This window comes from Acomys minous (genome assembly GCF_964271855.1).
Source record: "Acomys minous genome assembly, chromosome: 4".
Classification (NCBI taxonomy): Eukaryota; Metazoa; Chordata; class Mammalia; order Rodentia; family Muridae; genus Acomys; species Acomys minous.
Genome location: NC_140486.1, coordinates 63838430 through 63858599, shown reverse-complemented (window position 1 = coordinate 63858599; position 20170 = coordinate 63838430). Strand labels below are relative to the sequence as shown.

At 45.3% G+C, this 20170-nt stretch overlaps 1 protein-coding gene across 1 annotated transcript in view; it reads left to right on the top strand.

Moving 5' to 3' along the window:
- The window catches only part of DSG2 (desmoglein 2), a 50061-nt gene that overhangs the window by 16359 nt on the left and 13532 nt on the right, over positions 1–20170 (top strand). Inside the window, exons 4-11 of the mRNA XM_084779117.1 lie at positions 4086–4247; positions 4358–4502; positions 6125–6291; positions 8708–8845; positions 8949–9134; positions 15216–15481; positions 19368–19510; positions 19797–20024. Of these exons, the coding sequence (XP_084635243.1) occupies positions 4086–4247; positions 4358–4502; positions 6125–6291; positions 8708–8845; positions 8949–9134; positions 15216–15481; positions 19368–19510; positions 19797–20024 (1435 nt within the window). The remainder of the gene's footprint in view (positions 1–4085; positions 4248–4357; positions 4503–6124; positions 6292–8707; positions 8846–8948; positions 9135–15215; positions 15482–19367; positions 19511–19796; positions 20025–20170) is intronic.

The window sequence follows — 20170 nt, the reverse complement described above, 5'->3', positions numbered from 1 at the left end:
GTGTGTGTGTGTTTAAGGCTATGGTGTGTGAAAAATGAATTTCCAATATAATGAAAACCAGGTATGTACGTATCAAGTTTTAAGATACGTGTTTGAAAATGACCAGAACTTACCTTTGAATAGAAAATACAGACGATCCAGCATCAATGACACTTAAGTACACGATTCAACTACAACTTGAGGAATCTGACATTGGGTCAGTCTTGGCCTAATAGAAACCTTACAATATGCAAAAAAAGAAAAGAAAAGAAAAAGAAAGAAAGAAAGGATTAAATCATTAAAACCAAGCAGCTGCAAGGAACTGAGGTCTGAGGAAGAGTGCATGCAATATGTGTCCTCCTTGCCTTGGGGACAGCCCTGCATGCTGTCTTCTGGAATTCATGATTGACAGCTCTCCTTTCTTGCCTTGGGGACAGCCCTGCATGCTGTCTTCTGGAATTCATGATTGACAGCTCTCCTTTCCCTCAAAAGAAGTCCCATTTTCAAATAAAGGTCCTGGTAGTGCTAGCACGCAGTGCTCTAAATCCCAAAGTTAAGTTCACTATACGAACCTAGATACCCCACCCCTCCTGCTCGTCTCCTTAAAGCTAATCTTGTGTTCTGACCGTTCTGTGAATAGCACTTTAGTCTAGGCCAGTGGTCAGGGATTGTCGAGCGACCCTGTCACAGAGGTTGCCTAAGACCGTCGGAAAACACACGTACTTACGTTATGATTTATATCAGTAGCAAAATTACAGTAGGAAGTAGCAACAAAATAATTTTGTGGTTTGGGATCACCACAAGATGAGGAACTGTATTAAAGGGTCCTAGCACAAGTCTAGGTTTTCTCTCTCTCTCTCTCTCTCTCTCTCTCTCTCTCTCTCTCTCCTTTCTTTTCACTGTATTCATTTGTTATTTTTACATTGCTTTAGTGTGGAAGCCCCACAACCATGCGGGGATCAGAAACCAACTTGTGAGAATCTGTTCGCTCCCTCTGCGTGTGTGTTCCAACACTGAACTCAGGCCATCAGCATGGCAGCAAGCGCCGAGCGAGCGCCTTTGCCCACCGAGCCATCTTGTTGAGACTCCTTTGTATTTTCACAGTTTTACACATATTTGCAACGTTTGCTTTTTCCCTCCCTGTTACCCTCTGGCTCCCCTTCCTTTTCCTTTCTTCCTACCTTGTACCCCAGTGACTGCACCCTGAGAAGGTGACACCGTCTCCTCCAGCAACCACAAACAGTCCTGGGGTCCGCAGGAACAGTGGGACTCATGGACCCCGCTCCTACCCACGATGGAAAGGTGGAGAGCCCCATCTAGGTTTCAAGTAGAAAGAAAGAAAAGAAAAAGGGAAAGAAAAAGAAAAATATCTAGCAATTATTATCAATTTTACCCCCTATCAATTTTACCCCCAAAACACAGCACAAGCCACCCACTTCTCTTCAGACCCACTGCCAAAGCCCCTGTCACATCTCTACCTGTCACCTGGTCTTCCTGATGTCACTCTTCCCAAATCCTCACCCGAAAGAAGCCCATTCTCTGGAATTTAGCAAGAGCCAGCTTCAGAAAACACAAACCAAGGCACGTCCACCCCATTACTGAGGCCCTGAAATCAGTAAATGGAAGGGCACAGAGGAAGACCCCACCCCTCACCCCACCCCACCATTGTCTGTGGAAGCTCACGTGACTGTTGGCTTTGGCCTCTCTCCATCCTGGATTCCCACCCTCGACTTCCCTGCACACACTGATCTGGCCACACTTGACTGCAGCCTTTACCTTTCGCACGTGCAGTTCCCTCTTCCTGGGGTCCCTTCCCAACAGGGATTTCCGGTACATGACATCATCACATCTCTGCTCAAGGGTCACCTCTCTCCACCTGACTCTTTGTTCTCTTACGCTGGATGAATTTGGCTTACAGCATATTTAACTGCTAGACGTTGGCCAGACACCGCTTGCTTGTTCCCTGCCTCCCTGGTGAGCATGGGGCTTGGTCCTTAGAGGCTCTCAGTCCCGCCTGGTCCCTGCATGTGCAGTGGGTGTTCGGTGAACATCGTGTAAAGGTATACTCCCCTGCATCCAAGCTTGACCTTGAGCTTTCCAATCTTACATGGGAAGGGCTCCTATAAGAGAAACACAGCTACAGAATCAAAGACAATAGTTTCCTTTATCTAGCGCCATGTTGTATTTACTTTGTGTTTTTTAAAAACATGATTGTTTTAGGTTTTTTTTAATGGATATGTGTGTTTTCCCACATGAGTGTGTGTGTAACCACATGTGTGCAGGGCCCATAGAAGCTAGAAAATGACGTTGGATCCCTGGAACTGGAGTTACAGACATTTGTGAGCCACCCAACCCAGGTCCTCGGCAAGAGTAGCCAGTGCTCTTAAGCAGTGACCCATCTCCCCAGCCCCACCACATCGTTTTTATAAAAACCTCCTACAATATAGACATTCACCGTGGCTTCACGGAGCACCATGTGACTACTTCCGGTTTGGTTTTGGTTTCTCAGTCATCCAGACTGTCTTTCAATAGGTTTCCATAAAGCAAAATGACTCTTAAGAGTTTAGCGAGTGGTTTCTGTTCTTATTAATTTTAATTGTACACGTTGTTAAAAGTAAAAAAAAAAATTATAAAAAGCAAGGGGCTGAAGAGATAGCTCAGTGGGGAAAAGCACATGCTGCTCTTGCAAAGGACCTCAGTTTGGTTCCCAGCACCTCAGGTGCCTCACAACCACCTGTAACTACAGCTCCGGGGGATGCAACATCTCCCTCGGGTCCTCTGGAGGCCTCTGCACTCCCATGCACAAACTCCCCCCCCCCCCCCGCCCGTCCCACTACATGCATAATTACATGCCTACATAAAATACACCTTTAAAAGTACTTTACACAGAAGGCAAAAATACCTCAGGAAATTATCCCCCACTGTCCAAACTCCCTGTCTAAAAGCACTGCTGTCACAGCAGCCGCACCGCAATGCATGTTGGGAAACCATGGGAAGAATGTGTCATTACTCCTAAGGTTTCAGTAGAGGGAGCTGGTTGGGCAGGTGGAGATCAGTGTCTTCAGTGACGTGTGAGGACAGGTGACAGGAATTGAGAAGCCTGGGGGGCAGGCACTGGGGGAAACACAATGAATGAAAACATGGGAGGAACAAGAAGATCACCTATGGCGAGCTAAGAGGGTGACTGGAGGGGACCCAGCAGGTTAGAAACAGTTATTGATCTGCTGAAGTATTTATTCCATGCTGGGAAAGCGCTTAGCTGTATTCAGCCCCATCTGGGAAGATACCCTCTTCATACCTTCCAGGCGTTTGGATGGATTTATGAAAGTCATTTATGATTCTGAAGTTTTTACTGCATGTACCACATTTAAAATACACTCCTGCTAAGTCGGGTATGGTGGCCCGTGCCTATAACCCCAGCTCTTGGGAGATATACCCAGGAGGGTCAGGAGTTCAGGTCATTGCCAGCCACAAAGCAAGTTGGAGGCTAGCCTGGGCTATGTGAAATCCTGTCGCAGAAGACCTACTTCCAGTGAGTATAGCTCAGTAAGAGCTCTCCACTAGCATGCAGGAGTCCTTGGCTTCTACCCTAAAGAAAGAAGGGGAAAAAACCCTACTTCCTCTCCAAGATGTACCCCATTAGAGCTTAATTATACAGTAGTCCTGGGGCTGGAGAGATGGCTCAGAGGTTAAGAGCACTGTCTCTTCCGAAGGTCCTGAGTTCAATTCCCAGCAACCACATGGTGGCTCACAACCATCTATAATGAGATCTGGTGCCCTCTTCTGGTGTGCAAGTGTACATGCAGGCAGAACTTCTGTATACATAATAAATAAATCTTTTTTTTTTTAATGTTTTATACAATAGTCCTAAAAAGTGAGCACTGTCCTAACCGCCCTTTCACAGATAAGAAAACTGGGCCCAGGGAGGCTGAGCAACTCACCAGTGTCACACCCTTGTATGTGCTGAAATGAGATCGTGGCTCCCTGAAGGCCACCCGTCTCCTACCGGTACCATGACATCTTCAAAAGGACTGTTGTCATTAGATGTTTTCATATAAGTTATAAAGGTTTTAGCTTGAGACATTCCTCTGCTCTTTTTACCCTAGATTCATTCTGACCTCGCAGAAGAAAAAGGAATAAAAGTCACCTACAAGTACACTGGGAAGGGGATTACACAGCCACCTTTCGGCATATTTGTGTTCGATAGAAACACGGGGGAACTGAACGTTACCAGCATTCTTGACCGGGAAGAAACGCCATTTTTTCTGGTAAGAAGGAACTTACCATGATTTGCCGTTCTTCTTTGGGGATAATTATGACTTGTTTTATGGCTATACTATAGCAGTTGGCTTACTGTAGCAAATCTGTCGCTGCTCAGCTGACAGCCTACGCGCTGGACTCCAGAGGGAACCACCTGGAGAAGCCCTTAGAGCTGCGCATCAGAGTTCTCGACATCAACGACAACGAGCCAGTGTTCACACAGGATGTGTTCGTCGGGTCCATTGAAGAACTGAGTACAGCGCGTAAGAGTGCATTTCTTCCTTTAGCTCTATGTGCGTGCGTGCGTGCGTGCGTGCGTGCGTGCGTGCGTGCGTGCGTGCGTGCGTGCGTGCGTGCGTGCGTGCGTGCGTGCGTGCGTGCGTGCGTGCGTGCGTGCGTGCGTGCGTGCGTGCGTGCGTGCGTGCGTGCGTGCGTGCGTGCGTGCGTGCGTGCGTGCGTGCGTGCGTGCGTGCGTGCGTGCGTGCGTGCGTGCGTGCGTGCGTGCGTGCGTGCGTGCGTGCGTGCGTGCGTGCGTGCGTGCGTGCGTGCGTGCGTGCGTGCGTGCGTGCGTGCGTGCGTGCGTGCGTGCGTGCGTGCGTGCGTGCGTGCGTGCGTGCGTGCGTGCGTGCGTGCGTGCGTGCGTGCGTGCGTGCGTGCGTGCGTGCGTGCGTGCGTGCGTGCGTGCGTGCGTGCGTGCGTGCGTGCGTGCGTGCGTGCGTGCGTGCGTGCGTGCGTGCGTGCGTGCGTGCGTGCGTGCGTGCGTGCGTGCGTGCGTGCGTGCGTGCGTGCGTGCGTGCGCTATTCCGAATGTGCACCGTGCGCATGCAGGTGCAGGTGGGGCCCAGAAGATGGCGTCAGATCCCCCTGGAACTTGAGTGACAGGCAATTGTAAGCCACCTTATGTGGGTGCTAGGAACTGAACCAGAGTCGTCTGCAAGAGCAGCAGCTGGTGCTCTTAACCTCCAGAGGATATGCTCAACTGGTCATTTGCCCCCTATATAAAACACAAAATATTAATAAAAGTTGAGTATTACTCATGGGAAGAGCAATAATAAACCCACAGCTCCAAGTTCAACCTCTTTTATTGCTGTAAATTTAAAGAACCTTAAGAATCATGATCTTTCAGAAAGGATGGTAGATTGACACAACCAGGTAAGTTCCTGACAAGGCTCCCTGTAAGGGGACGTCACCTGTAGACACTGTGCAAAATGGGCAGGGCTTTGTTCTAGTAAAACTTTTATGAGCAAAAGTAAGCAACCACCTGGCTTTGGGCTGCTGTGGAGGTGTCGTTGATCCCTGGTTTACACTGTTTTTACTGTAACCTCTGCTGACAACACTGTTCAATGCAATGCTCTCTCTAAGACCCACGGGAGAGACTTCTCTTTGATCATAGTAAAAAAGAATAATTGTTCTTCTTCTAATGTGTTTGCATCTGAGTAAGCATCCAGGGGCAAGAGTGGTATTCGGGCTTGGCTATTAGGTCAAAGGTGTGGCCTTCATATAGCAAGCTTTCATTTTGTTCTATTTTTTTAAAAAATGTTTTCCTATTCTATGTGTAGGCATACACATGTGTTATCCAAGTACCATGGCACATGCATGGAAGTCAGAACACGGCCTGTGAGGGTCAGTTCACTCCTTTCGTGTGGTCCCAAGGATCAGTCTCAGTTCCTCATACGTGGCAGCGAGTGCCTCCCCCACTCACACGCGCGCGTGCGCGAACGCGCACACACACACACACACACATACACACCTCTCTCTTTTGATAGTGCTATAGGGTAATTCTGATAAGAACCTCAGATCCTTGCCAGAAATGGCTGAGCAAGCACATAAAGCAGTAGCCTATTTGTAAGAACGCTTACCTCGACACCTTTATTACTAATGGCAGATACACTGGTGATGAAAATTAGCGCAACGGATGCAGATGAGCCCAATACCATGAATTCTAAAATCTCCTACAGAATTGTCTCTCAGGAGCCTGCAAATAGTCCCGTGTTCTACCTAAATAAAGACACTGGGGAGATATACACAACCAGTTTTACTCTGGACAGAGAGGTAAGTTAATGTTGCCTGCCACTCTTTTTTTACACGCCCTGCTTTCTAGCTTCTCCACTCTCTTCATTTGTGTTTTCTAATTTTAATTTGCCCTTGTATTCCTTATTCATGGAATCAATCTAAGAATTATTATATAGGGATGTGCCGCCCAATATGGCAGCTGTGTGTGCTGTTGAGCGCCTGGAATGTGACCAGTCTAAACTGAGGTGTGCTGTGTTCATATTGAAATAGGTAGGATAAGCACCATGTTGGGAAAACTTGGCATGAAGGCTATAAAATTTTGCCATATGATTCAGACATGGGGTGGAACATGTCTGCACACCCAGGCCTTGGAAGACTGAGGCAGATGAATCCCTATAATTTCAAGGCCAGCCTGTTCTACATAGTAGGCAGCTCCAGGTTATCCTAAGCTACATAGTGAAACTCAGTCTCAAAATAAATGCTTGTCACGATAGCACAAGCCTTTAATGTCAGCACTCTACAGTAGGCAAAGGCTGCTGGGTGCCCATGAGTTTGAGACCAGCCTGGTCTACAGACTAAGGAGTTCCAGGCCAGCCAGGGCTACATAGTAAGACTCAGCCTCAAAAACAAAAAAGGAAAATTTAAAAGTTCATAATAGAAAAAATTGTTTGAAATCTCAAAAGAAATTTTGAGAATTTGAGTGCTGTCCTAGAAAGATTCCTTTCTCAGATATTTTCCTTTTTTACTTCGATTTCAAAAAGGAAGTTTGGTTTTACATATATGTGTTTTGCTTGCATGTATGTCTGTGCACCATATGTATGCTTGGTGCCCCTGGAGGTCAGAGGAAGGTGTCAGATCCCCTGGGACAACAGTTACAGGGCAGCTGTGAGCTGTCCTGTGGGTGCTGGGAGCTAATCCCGGGTCCTCTGAGAAAGTTTCCAGTACTCTTAAACCACTGAGCCATCTCTCCAACCCCTGACTCTAGTGTTTTAATCAAAGGGAGACAAATAATGCCACAGACGCAAAGGTTTTAATAGCATAGAAGGGTAAAGTGTCAGCGATCCTGAGGATACCGTGGTGTTAACAAACACAAAGTGCTGTGCGTTGTGTCATGTTGGAGAACTAGCTGCTTACGTGAGAAGGACCTTGGCCAGCATTCGTACCGAGCTCTCTGTGAAATGTAAGACTGTGACCAAGGACTGCTGACTTCCACTGCGGGTACTCTCACATAAAACTGGAGTGGAATGTTGTGCCTTTAAAGAAGCTGCTGTCTCCAAAACGTGGGCCCTGGGCTGTCGCTTATTGGGCGGTCACCAGGTCACCAGGATTATCTTCTGTAATCCACACTGACACCCTCTGAGGCAAGCCCAGCTCTTATTCCCATCTTACACATAAGGAAACTGAGGCTCAAAAGGACGGAGTGTGTGGCAGCCAGGCAGGCAGCTAGCTTCAGGGACACAGCTCTTCCCCCATCCACGGAGTGGTGTTCTGTCCCACACTGGACCCTCCCTCACCTCCGTGGCTCCGCTGCTGAGCCCCTCAAGCCCCAGACACACTGAATGGAGCCATAGACAGGCGAGCACCTATACCAAAGGGTCCCCTTTTCCTAATGTTTCAGGCTGTGGTTGTGCTGTTTTCTCATGTAGCTGAGGTTGGCTAAGAACCTCTGTTCCTCCTGTTTCCACCTTCAGAAAGGGGTGCAATATTTTTTGGTTTGGGTTTTTTGTTTGACTTTGATTTGGGATTCTTTTTTTTAAGGTGCTTTTGCTTTTGACATCTCGGGGCATCTGTTGCACATGTTTCCTAGGCGTCCTTTCCCTGGGGAAGTCTGAGATCACCCCACCCCACCCCAACCCCTGTCCTTAGTCTTCCTGAGTTAGCATTAAACTTGGATGAAAAGTATAGGAGCAAAACAAAAGCGACCACTCGGTCCCACCGCCACCGCCACCCCCACCTCCAGGGCAGAACAAACTGCTCCTTGACCAGTGCATCTTTATTTAAAGAATCTGGCACTCAGAGGAATGATAGCAGGCTACCAAGAAGAGACTTGATACCCTATGAGCATATACAGGGGGAAGAGGTCCCCCTCAGTCACAGTCATAGAGGAAGGGAGTAAAGGGAAAATGGGAGGGAAGGAGGAATGGGAGGATACAAGGGATGGGATAAGAAATGTAATATGAATAAATTAATAAAATATATTTTTTTAAAAAAAGAACTCATCCCCTAAACTATTCCAGGGGCATAGTTAAGAACTATCAAAAACTCCCCTGCCTTTTTCCGCCCCTCTGTAGAAGCTTTGACTACGCCATAGTAGGCGACCACAGACGTTACTTATGAATGAAATAGACCTCGGTCCGTTTCCTAAGGATAAATTGAACCAAAACGAGAACGGCAGCTTCAGTAGCTATTAATTCCCGCCTCACATGGGTCTTCTTCATTTATTTTTGTTCTGCAGGAACACAGCAGCTATTCCCTGACGGTGGCGGCGAGCGACACCGAAGGACAGATAACAGACAAGCCAGTACAGCAAGCTCAAGTTCAGATTCATATTTCGGATGTCAATGACAATATACCTGTAGTGGAAAAGAAATTGGTAACTTAGTTTTATAGTACAGTTACTATTTCTTGAATCGCAACTAAGAGTATATTATTGCATTAATTAAAAAAAAACAAAAATCTGTGTTTGTGTTCTGCAGTACGAAGGAGTGGTGGAAGAAAACCAAGTCAATGTAGAAGTCATGCGTATCAAAGTGACTGACGCAGATGAAATAGGCTCCGACAACTGGTTAGCAAATTTTACATTTGCATCAGGAAATGAAGGCGGCTATTTCCACATTGAGACTGACACAAAGACTAATGAAGGGATTGTGACCCTTGTCAAGGTAAGTCGTGAGTGTTGCCACCAGGACAGGGCTGTGGCTAAAGGAGAGACTAGTGTGTTGTTGTTGTTGTTGTTGTTGTTGTTGTTGTTGTTGTTGTCGTCGTTGTTTTGGGGTTTTTTTTTTTTTTTTGGTTTTTTGTTTTGTTTTTGTTTTTTTTTCGTTGGTTGGTTTTGGGTTTTGGTTTTTCGAGACAGGGTTTCTCTGTCTAATAGCTCTGGCTGTCCTGGAACTCTTTTTGTAGACTAGGCTGGTCTCGCATTCCAGGTGCTGGAATTAAAGTTATGCGCCACCACACCCAGTTTGAGACTAGAGTCTTTTGAGCTGATACCCTCACAGGTGCTTTACAAGGACATCAGCTGGTTGCAGCATTGCTGGGGATCAGGAGCATCCTTCCTGGCCCAAGTCACTTGGGAAGAAAGCAGTCACACTACAGTTCAGAGCCAGTTTAGGAATGCAGGACCCCAGCCACACAGCCTTCCCTGGCTCCCCAGCATGAGCTTGATGGGCCAGGGCTCAGTAACTTGCCTTTCAAACAAAAGTCTATTTTGATTTTGCTTGCAAGTATTGTGAGGGCTGCAGTTTGGAACAAAGCGACCTGCTTTCCTCCACTTCCTGGTGTCAGTGAAGGGAAAGTTGGACTAAGTAGTCATTCTGAGCATGTGAAAGTCAGGGAACAGCTCAGGGTAGATGGCCTGCCCAGCATGTATGGGGCCCCGGGTTCAGTCCCCAGTGCCAAACAGACTAAAACGTGGTTGGATGCAGTGACTTGCACTATAATGCCTGCCCTTAAGGGAAGACTGCTGAAAATTCAAGGACAGCCTCGACTACATTGTAAGTTTCAGGCCAGCCTGGGTTATAAGGTGAGGCCCTGAAAGAAAGAAAGAAAGAAAGAAAGAAAGAAAGAAAGAAAGAAAGAAAGAAAGAAGGAAAGAAAGAAAGAAAGAAAGAAAGAAAAAATGTGGATATATCTGGCTCTCACAACCCCCAAGAACTTTTTTAAACAAAAATTGCAGGATGGCTTTGTCTGTGTAACAAAACAAGAAATAGTTGTATATATTTTAGTTTTAATGAAGTATTAAAATTACCTTACCTGGTTTTAAAATAAAATAAGTTAGAGCTTTTAAATACTATTTCATTAAGCTGAACACAGACAAAAATTGATTGCAAGCTTGTGTGTGTGTGTGTGTGTATGTGTGTGTGTGTGTGTGTGTTTACTAATATGAGTATGTATATATATTTAATTTTATTCAAATAATTTACTCAGATTACATCCCGACTGTTACCCCCTTACTTGTATCTTCCCGTTCCCCCTCCCTCCCTCTTTCACCCTATTCCCCTCCCCTAGGCCTGTGACAGAAGGAGCCCTCCTCCCCTACCATGTGATCACAGCCTATCAGGTCTCATCCAGGTAGCCTGCTTCCCCTTCCTCTGAGTGTCACCAGGCCTCCTCATATATATGATAAAATCTAACAATATGATATGAGATGGATGTATAAATAGAAAAGGAAAATAGCTTGAAGTTTCAAGGTTCCACTTACTAATAAGCCACCATACAAATTTAAGCTGCATTTTTTTTTCCGGGGGAGGGGGGTTCACACTCAGCTTAAACTGCCTTTTTAAAAACAGAGGTCCTGGGCGTGGTGGCGCACGCCTTTAATCCCAGCACTTGGGAGGCAGAGGCAGGTGGATCACTGTGAGTTCGAGGCCAGCCTGGTCTACAGAGCGAGTCCAGGACAGCCAAGGCTACACAGAGAGACCCTGTCTCGAAAAACCAAAACATAAAAAATAAAAAAATAAAAATAAAAACAGAGGTAACCATATTACCTCATGTTTAAAGGGTAGGCAGATCTTTATGATGTGGAGACATGAGTAATGGCACCAGAGAGCAAACAATACCCTTATATAGAAATAAACACTATTGCAAGTCATCGGTTGTAGGCCCCACCAGTGGCAAAAGCCAGTGTGTGCAAAAGCCCATGGACACACATGTTTCAGCAGGAGCAGACGGATCGTGTACACATTAACCCCAGATGGGAAGACAGACTTTACACACAGTAACACACATGATGAATGACAGAGGGTAGACACGTCTTCAGTGTACGATGACAGCTAGAGAGGTGTGAACCGAGCTCAGTGGCGCACGCCTTTAATCCCAGCACTCGGGGAGGCAGAGGCAGGTGGATATCTGAGTTTGAGGCCAACCTGGTCTACAAAGAGAGTCCAGGACAGCCAGGGCTCTGTGTTGTAACAGAGAAACCCTGTCTTAAATTCCCACTTTATGAAGGACCTGGGCTTAGACAGTTTGGACCAAGTGGAGATTATTATGGCCTTGGAAGACGAATTTGGGTTTGAAATTCCTGATATAGATGCAGAGAAGTTAATGTGTCCTCAAGAAATTGTAGATTACATTGCAGACAAGAAGGGATGTGTATGAATAAAGTATCAGAGCCACCTTCCTCACTGAGAGGACTCCGAAGACACACCAATGGTGGCTGACCAACTGTGGTTCTTTTGAACTTTTATTTAAGTGGTTCTTTTGAACTTTTATTTAAATTGTCTGAGTGTTTCACCTTTTCAAAGTAGATCTATTACAAAACAGTAAAAAAAAAAACCACTCAAAAAATTTTTTTATTTTAATATTTTTTTTTTAAAAAGGGAGAGGTGTGGATGAAAAAGAGTGAAGTTTGTTGGAGATGAAGCTCAGTAGGTAGACTGTTTGCCTAGATGCATGGACCCAGGTCACATGGTCAGTGCTGCCAGCAGCACAGTAACCAGAGGCAGTGATCTGACACAGGAAGGAGAATCAGGAGTTGAGGGTTTGAGGCTAGCCTGGGCTATATGCGATTCTATCTCAAAAAGCAAAATGGGTTTTTTTGTTGTTGTTTGGGTTTTTGTTTGTTTGTCTGTTTTTCAAGACAGGGTTTCTCTGTGTAGCCCTAGCTGTCCTGGACTCTTGGCTGGCCTCAAACTCACAGAGATCCTCCTGCCTCTGCTTACCAAGTGCTGGGATTAAAGCCGTGGGTAAAACTATTAGTATAGAAAAGCAACAGATTGAGAAAATTACAAATGTGATGGTTTGGATATTGATTGCTTCCACTGATGTCTTGAGGATTGTAGGGAACCTCAAGTTGCCTCAAGACACCCCAAGACCAAGTTCTTAGCACAAAGGATATTTGTTTACTCCAGGGAACAAAGGGAGGGGAATAAGAGACAAAGACAAGAGATAAAGATCGAGGAAGAAGGAGGGGAGGGAGGTGGGGAGGAAGATGAGGGAAGGGAAGGGCTGTTTGCCCCAGAGGACAAAGGACAGCCTCTGGATGGAAAGAAGACAGCCAGCAGTGTCACATGGGAAAATGACAGTTTGTAAAGGTAAAAAGGGAAGCCCCGAGTCAGGATGAGGTGTTTAATGTTGAGTGGGCATGTTAATTTGGTGAGCCAAAGGGATCTTTTGATTGCTATACTTCAATACTTTGATGGCTGGACCTTGGCAGTCAGCCTCAGAAGGAGGAAGTGACCAAATAAGGAAATAGACCTTGGCGGCTACCTTTAGGAATGTAATCTACTGGGTTTTAGCAAGGCAGAGGGGATGAGGGAGAAGGGCAAGGCCTGCCAGAGCCGTGTTTGCCATTCTTGGGCTGGCTAGAGTCCCTCCAGGTTTAAAAAGATTCACTTCCAAATTAAAATGGTAGTGACCCAATGCCATTGAAAAGAAGCTAATGGAGCCTGGGCGTGGTGGTACATGCGTTTAATCCCAGAACTCGGAAGCAAAGCCTGGCAGATCTCTGTGAGTTCGAGGCCATCCTGGCCTACATAGCAAATCCTAGGACAGATGTAAACAAACAGCACACCAGAAAAAGAGTCCCAGATCCTCTTGGTCTTTAGGGAAGCTTCGAATTCAGCTGAGATACAGGTCCCCACCTACAGCTAGTACAACAAAACCCTGCTAGAGATAAAAGCAATGAGGCTGGGTGTGGTGGTGCACGTTTTTAATCCCAGACCTCGGGAGGCAGAGGTAGTCAGATCACTGTGAGTTCAAAGCCAGCCTAGTCTACAAAGTGAGTCCAGAACAGCCAAGGCTACACAAAGAAACCCTGTCTCTAAAACAAACAAACAAATAATAAATAAAAGTAAACTCAATGAAAGGCGAGGATTCAAGTGAATTCAGATTAGGTGGCTCTTTTAGTAATAGGATGTATGTTAACAAAGGAAAAATAATAGCTGCATAAAAATTCTCGGAGCAGCATCAACTTTACGTGAAAACTGTAAATAGCTCAAAAGCTAGTAACAGAATGGCTGAGTTAAGTATACCTCAATACCAATATTTATTTTTAAACTGGAAAGTTGGAGCATTCACTATGTACATATACTATGTACACAGACTGTATAATGGGTGTTGTAAATACCACAGTTTGCAAAGAGCATTTTGAAAAAAGCTAATCCTTCTTGGACTCAGCAACCAAGAGATACGATCCTCACTGGCCCCGTGCTGCAAGGGTAGGAAATAGGCTCTTGTAATATGAATAAATTAATTTTTTAAAAAGTTTAATAAATAAATAAATAAAATTCACATTATATATGCAAAAAAAATGTACTTCCCTGGGCTTTCTCGCTGTGCCAAGAAAGATCAGATTCTTTAGCATTCGAAGGTGCAGTGTAAATCTATCTTAGGAACAGAGCTGGCAATGCCAGTGTCTTAGTTAGGGTTGTGACGCAACACCACGAACAAAAGCGAGCAGTAGAGGAGAGGCTTTGTCTGGCTTACACTTCCACATTGTAGTCCATCGCTGAAAGAAGTCAGGACAGGAACTCAAAAAGGCAGTAATGTGGAGACAGGAGCTGATGCAGAGGCCATGGAAGGGTGCTGTAGGCTGACTTGCTCATCATGGTTTGCTTAGCCTGCTTTCTTCTAGAACCCACTACCAGCAACCCAGGGTTGGTACCACGCACAATGAACTGAGCCCTCCCCATCAATCACTAATTAAGAAAAGGTCCTGCAGGCTTCCTGCAGGCTGATCTAATGGAGACATTTTCTCTACTGATGCTCCTTCCTCTCAGATGACTTTAGCTTGTGTTGAGGTGACATAAACTATTCAGCACAGCAACTATGTACCCCACAGCCCCACCATCAAAAGACAAGCTTATTGAATATGCATTACAGAATATTATTTTTATTAAATGCCCATTGGTTTCTCCATTGCAAAAAAAAAAAATTACTCTGCTTGTTAAAAATAGAAACATATGCTTCTGAAAATAGCTGTGACCTTGACCAAAATAGTACTTGCTTTGTTAGATATGGTGGCTCCAAACACTTAAGGTAGCCCCCAAGGACAGGAGGCAGAAAGATAGTGAAATGCTCAAAGCCAGCTTGGCATGCAGGGTGAGTTCCAAGACAAGGAAGAGCCAGACAGAGTCCCAGCATGGAGGGGAAAGGCAGCTATAAAGCTGAGCTATTGGCATTTGATGGCTGCTGGAAGAGGAGGAATCCGTTTTCTCTAGTGGTGGGACAACTGGTATGTTGGCCATGCTCCAGGGCAGGCCTCATGGCCAAGAGTGACTGGACAGCAGAAACTGAACTCCATGGGGGGGGGGGGGGCGGGAGACAGAGACAGAGAGGGAGGGAGAGAGAGAACAGAGTTGAGTGAAAAGAAAAGTGGGGATGGGTCTGAGAGAAGTTGTGAGATGGGGGTAAAGTTGAACAAACAGTAAAATTCTCAAAGGATGAAGAAAGAGGAGAAAAAAAAAAGAAGAAGCAGCTCCTAAAATTCCTTCACTTTTATGAATTTTCAAATTAACAGGCTTTGTAGTTGGTTGCTGTCAGTGTAGAAGTCAACTGCTCAGTGCAGCTGTGTCTCCTATATGTTGTTATTTAAACCCAGGGGTGCGTGTGTCTTTGTGTGTGTGTGTCTGTGTGTCTGTGTGTCTCTGTGTGTGCATGTGTCTTTGCGTCTTTGTGTGTGCATGTGTGTGCGTGCGTGTGTGTGTGTGTGTGTGTGTGTGTGTGCGCGCGCGCACGCGTGTGTGTGTGTGTGTGTGTGTGTTTACTCTGGCTCCTTGGCATTAACCTCGGCTTTGCCTTCCTAGGAAGTCGACTATGAAAAAATGAAGAATCTCGACTTCAGTATCCTCGTCACTAATAAAGCGGCTTTCCACAAGTCTGTTAGGAACAAGTACAAGGCTACACCCATTCCCATCACTGTCAAGGTCAAGAACGTGGTTGAAGGCATCCATTTTAAGAGCAGCATAGTCTCAGTCCGAGCTAGTGAGGCAATGGATAGGTCCAGCCTCAGCCGGCCCATTGGAAAATTTGAAGTTTTTGATGAAGACACTGGACAAGCAGCTAAAGTAAAGTAAGCCGTGGTCGTGAGTGTATTTCCGGGTTTTAATTGTCTTACGTGCCTGGTAATAACTATAAAATTCTCTTATTTCCCAGCACATTAGAGGGTGAGGCAGTAGCAGATATGATTACCCGCATGTTAAGGATGCTGGTACACATTTATAACCCAGTACTCTGGAAACTGAGGCAGGGAGATTCTGAGATCCTGACCAACCTGAGCTACTCAGAGACCCTGTCTCAAATAAGTGAATAAACATAGAATCTTGCCACAAATTCCACTTTACACACATTTTTTGTTTGTTTGTTTGTTTCCCATGTTCCAACATGAGAGAAGTCATTTTTCCATACAAATAAATTAATCTTTATTTAAGCCACTTCATTTGGTTCATGGAGGGGTGAACTTTTGTGTGTGTGTGTGCGTGTGTGTGTGTGTGTGTGTGTGTGTGTGTGTGTGTGTGTGTGTGTGTGTGCGCGCACCTGAGTGCATGTCTGGGCACCACATGCGTGTGTGTGCCTACAGAGAGCAGAAGAGGGAGCAGGGTTCCCTGAAGCAAGAGTCATAGGCAGTTAGGAACCACCCTCTGGGTCCTGGGAACCGGAGCCAGCTCCGCTCCAAGATCACCAAGCACTCTAAACCACTGAGCCATCCCTGTGAACTTGGGTGTGTATTGATCACAATGGTCATTACTTAAAATATATTTGAGACTAGTTCAGTTCCCAGCACCCACATGGCAGTTTGCAGCTGTCTGTAACTTCAGTCCCAGGAGATCTGACACCCTCACACAGACATATATGCAAACAAAACACCACTACACATAAAAATTTTTTTAAAGGAATCATTAAAGTACATTTGTTAAGAGCTAAGTGGATGTTGTCACTGTGCTGAAAGGACTTCACTGTGTCTGGTCTATGGTGACAGTGTGCATTGGCGTACTTTAAGTCCTTCAAAGTGAATCTCCTCTGTCTTAGCTCTAGGGTCACACCGTGGGGAGACCCATCTACGAAGCTGCTGTTTATGAAGTTCCGTGGGTTGAGTTATTTAGCTGCTGCCATCTCTAGCTGTGGGGGAATTTCTGTTCAACGCCAAGGACGCTCAGATGCTCATCTGTCCTTATGCCTTGTGTCCCCGGGTGCTGGCACTGCATAGAACATCCCATCTGAGGCCAGGCGTGGTGGCGCACGCCTTTAATCCCAGCACTTGGGAGGCAGAGGCAGACGGATCACCGTGAGTTCGAGGCCAGCCTGGTTTGCAAAGCGCAGCCAGGGCTGTTATACAGAGAAACCCTGTCTCAAACAAACAAAATCTTATCTAAAAATCGGACTAACTGTAGCAGGAAAGAGAATCCAGAGAACGCGCCCCAACTCTCTGTCTCTATTTTCTGAGTCTCCATTAATGGAATCTATCATCTGTAGAATAGATAACTCTTTCCCAAATTAATATTAATGCGCACCTTCCATTGTTTCCTGAAATCTCCTTGTGACCATCTTTTACTGACCCTCCCCTGCAGGGGCCACACTGCTCCTCCCAAGCAGGTCATCTGTTTTTATCCTCCATGATGATATATCTGACAGGGCAACCCCTCCCTAGCTGAGTCCCCAGAATGGGATTCCTCCCTATAGTCACCGGGAAGCTTGTGTGTTCTGATGACAACCTATTGAAAATGGCTTCCTGACAATTGTTTTAGGTCTTGCTGCTTTTTTTTTTTTTTTTTTTTTTTTTTTTTTTTTTTTTTGGTTTGGTTTGGTTTGGTTTTTCAAGACAGGGTTTCTCTGTGTAGCCTTGACTGTCCTGGACTCACTTTGTAGACCAGGCTGGCCTCGAACTCACATTGATCACTGCTATTTTTATCAGTGCCTATGACTATTATCAAGCTGGTGTGTGTTCTTTGAAGAATGATAAGATATGCTTCTTTCTCAAAAGACTCTCACTTCCTCTCTTTAGCATACACTTATAGAAAAGGAGCAACCTTGACCACCAGCTCACACCTGTGAGCTCCCAGGACTTCTGGGAGGCACAGCTAGGTTAGATCGTTTACCTCAGTAAACAGTAGGTATAGTGTTTGAAGCCTTCATAAGGGCAGGATGGCCTGGAGAGGTGGCTCAGCAGTTAAGAGCACCTGCTGCTTAGCTGGGCGTGGTGTTGCACGTCTTTAATCCCAGCACTCAGGAGGCAGAGGCGGGCGGGTCACTGTGAGTTCGAGGCCAGCCTGGTCTACAAAGTGAGTCCAGGACAGCCAAGGCTACACAGAGAAACCCTGTCTCGAAAAACCAAAAAAAAAAAAAAAAAGAGCACCTGCTGCTTTTGTGGACAACCCAAGTTTGTTTCCTAGAGCCTCAGGTGTCTTACAATCACCTGTGGTAACTCCAGTGCCAGAGCTTCTGACAGCCGCTTCTGGCCTCCGAGGCACCAGCACACACCTGCACATATCTACACTCAGATAAGCACATTGCACATAATTTAATATTAAAATGAAATCCTTTTTAAAAACTTAATAAGGACCGCAAAAGAATTATATCTTTGCCAGGTGTGGTGGTGCACGCCTTCGGTCCCAGCACTCGGGAGGCAGAGGCAGGGGCATCACTGTGAGTTTGAGACCAGTGTGGTCTACAAAGTAAGTCCAGGACAGCCAAGGCTATGCAGAGAAACCTTGTCTCAAAAAAAAACAAAAAACAAAAAACAAAAAAAAAAGAAAAAGAAAAAGAAAGAAGAAAGAAAAAAGAAAACAACAAGAACAAAAGAATTATATCTTTAATTTTGTCATAGTGTGGTATTGTGCTGACTGATTCAGTAATTTACGGATATTTGCGTAAAATAGGAGCTGCTATCCTGCTCGAATGCTGAGTTCCACAACAGATCAGTTGCAAAGCTCTTTAAGGGACATCGCATAATGTGTTCCATTGTGACGTGTACATTTACTGCTTAGATGACCTTACTGTGAAATAGCTATGAGAATTGAAAAAAATGGGGCAGAAGATCAGTGCCTGAATAAATTCCTGACAGGCCATTCAGAAGTGCTTGTAAAAATCCAAAAGTGTTGCCGTTTGCTTTTACATTTTATTTGTATAGTTTTATTTTTACAGCATTAGGTGTTGTTTGTTTGTTAAATCAGGGTGTCAAGCCAGACTTGGTGGCACGTGCCTTTAATCCCAGCACTCGGAGGCAGAGGCAGAGGCAGGTGGATCACTGTGAGTGTGAGGCCAGCCTGGTCTACAAAGCAAGTCCAGGACATCCAAGACTACACAGAGAAACCCTGTCTCAAAAAACCAAAACAAAACCAAAAAGACGTGGCGTCACTATACCAGGAGAGCCTAGAACTCACTATGTAGCCATACAATAAGTTAGCCACCCATTTTTGTGTGCTTCAATAGCTACTTACTAGAAGACAAATTATTGATTTGATTGGCTGAACCAAGGGGCTCATATGTGTCAGGCTTATGTCCGCATTTTTATGTGTCAAAGTCAGTAGTACTCACTGTACATAATAATTCTGAGAACCTAATATGAGCATATTCTCTCTGCCTCTTACAGCTGGCTTTTCACATTGTTTTTTCCTCACTTTCAGAAAAGAAACCCAGGAATGCAATGTTTTCATTTTTAATCAATTCTCCTTGAAGGTCATCATCACTCCTGACACTACACAATAGCCCAAAATGTTTAGTCGCTTCCATTTAAGGCAACCACTGATTTTTTTTTTAAGTTATACTTAAGTATTGACAACATCTCAATAGGATATATAACACAAGTCTATCCCACTTGCCTTGTGACATTCAACCCCTGGTGACAAGGCATAGGTACAGGGATAAAGTTCAGTTTGAAAGAGATACAGATGCCAGTCTCAATGTATCTGGAAATAAAAATCAATTTGGTGTTTTGTTTTGTTTTGTTTTGTTTGTAACAGATACACAATAGTGGAAGATAGAGACAACTGGGTCTCTGTGGATTCTGCTACTTCAGAAATTAAACTTGTAAAGATTCCTGACTTTGAATCTAGATTCGTCCAAAATGGTACCTACACTGTAAAAGTTGTGGCTGTATCCGATGGTAAGTCGTTAAACGTATGGTTTTCGTGATTAAATGCGTTTAGGTTTTCTCCCCCAGATGCAGACACGTCTGTTCTGACTGTGTGCGCATGGCTCATCTCTTCCACGGTTAAGCCTGCACATTCTTGCTTATTTAGTGACCGCACTGATACAGACCCGAGACCAGCTGCGGGAGGTGTCTGTGGTGCTTAGCACCCACTCCTTGCCTGATCGGCTTCCGTACTGGAACTGTGTCCACAGTCAGTGATACGCTCGGAAGTCTGAACTCTCTCCTGCTTGTTTTCAAGATCATCCTCAAAAGACCATCACCGGCACCGTCGTCATCACTGTTGAGGACATCAATGACAACTGTCCCACACTGGTGGACTCAGTGCAGAGTATCTGTGAGGACGCACCGTACGTGAACGTCACTGCACAGGATCTGGATGGACCCCAGAACAGTGGGCCGTTCAGCTTCTCCATCATTGACCAGCCACCTGGAACGGCAAGCAAGTGGAAAATAACACACCGAGAAAGTGAGTAAATCACTGAACCACATCAGAGTCTAAATAGTAAATGTGATGGGTAAATAAACTTTTTATAACATAACACTGTTTCTTCTCTCAAATTTTGCTTCCAATATAATTCCCAATATGGTTGTTGTTGTTGTTGTTGTTGTTGT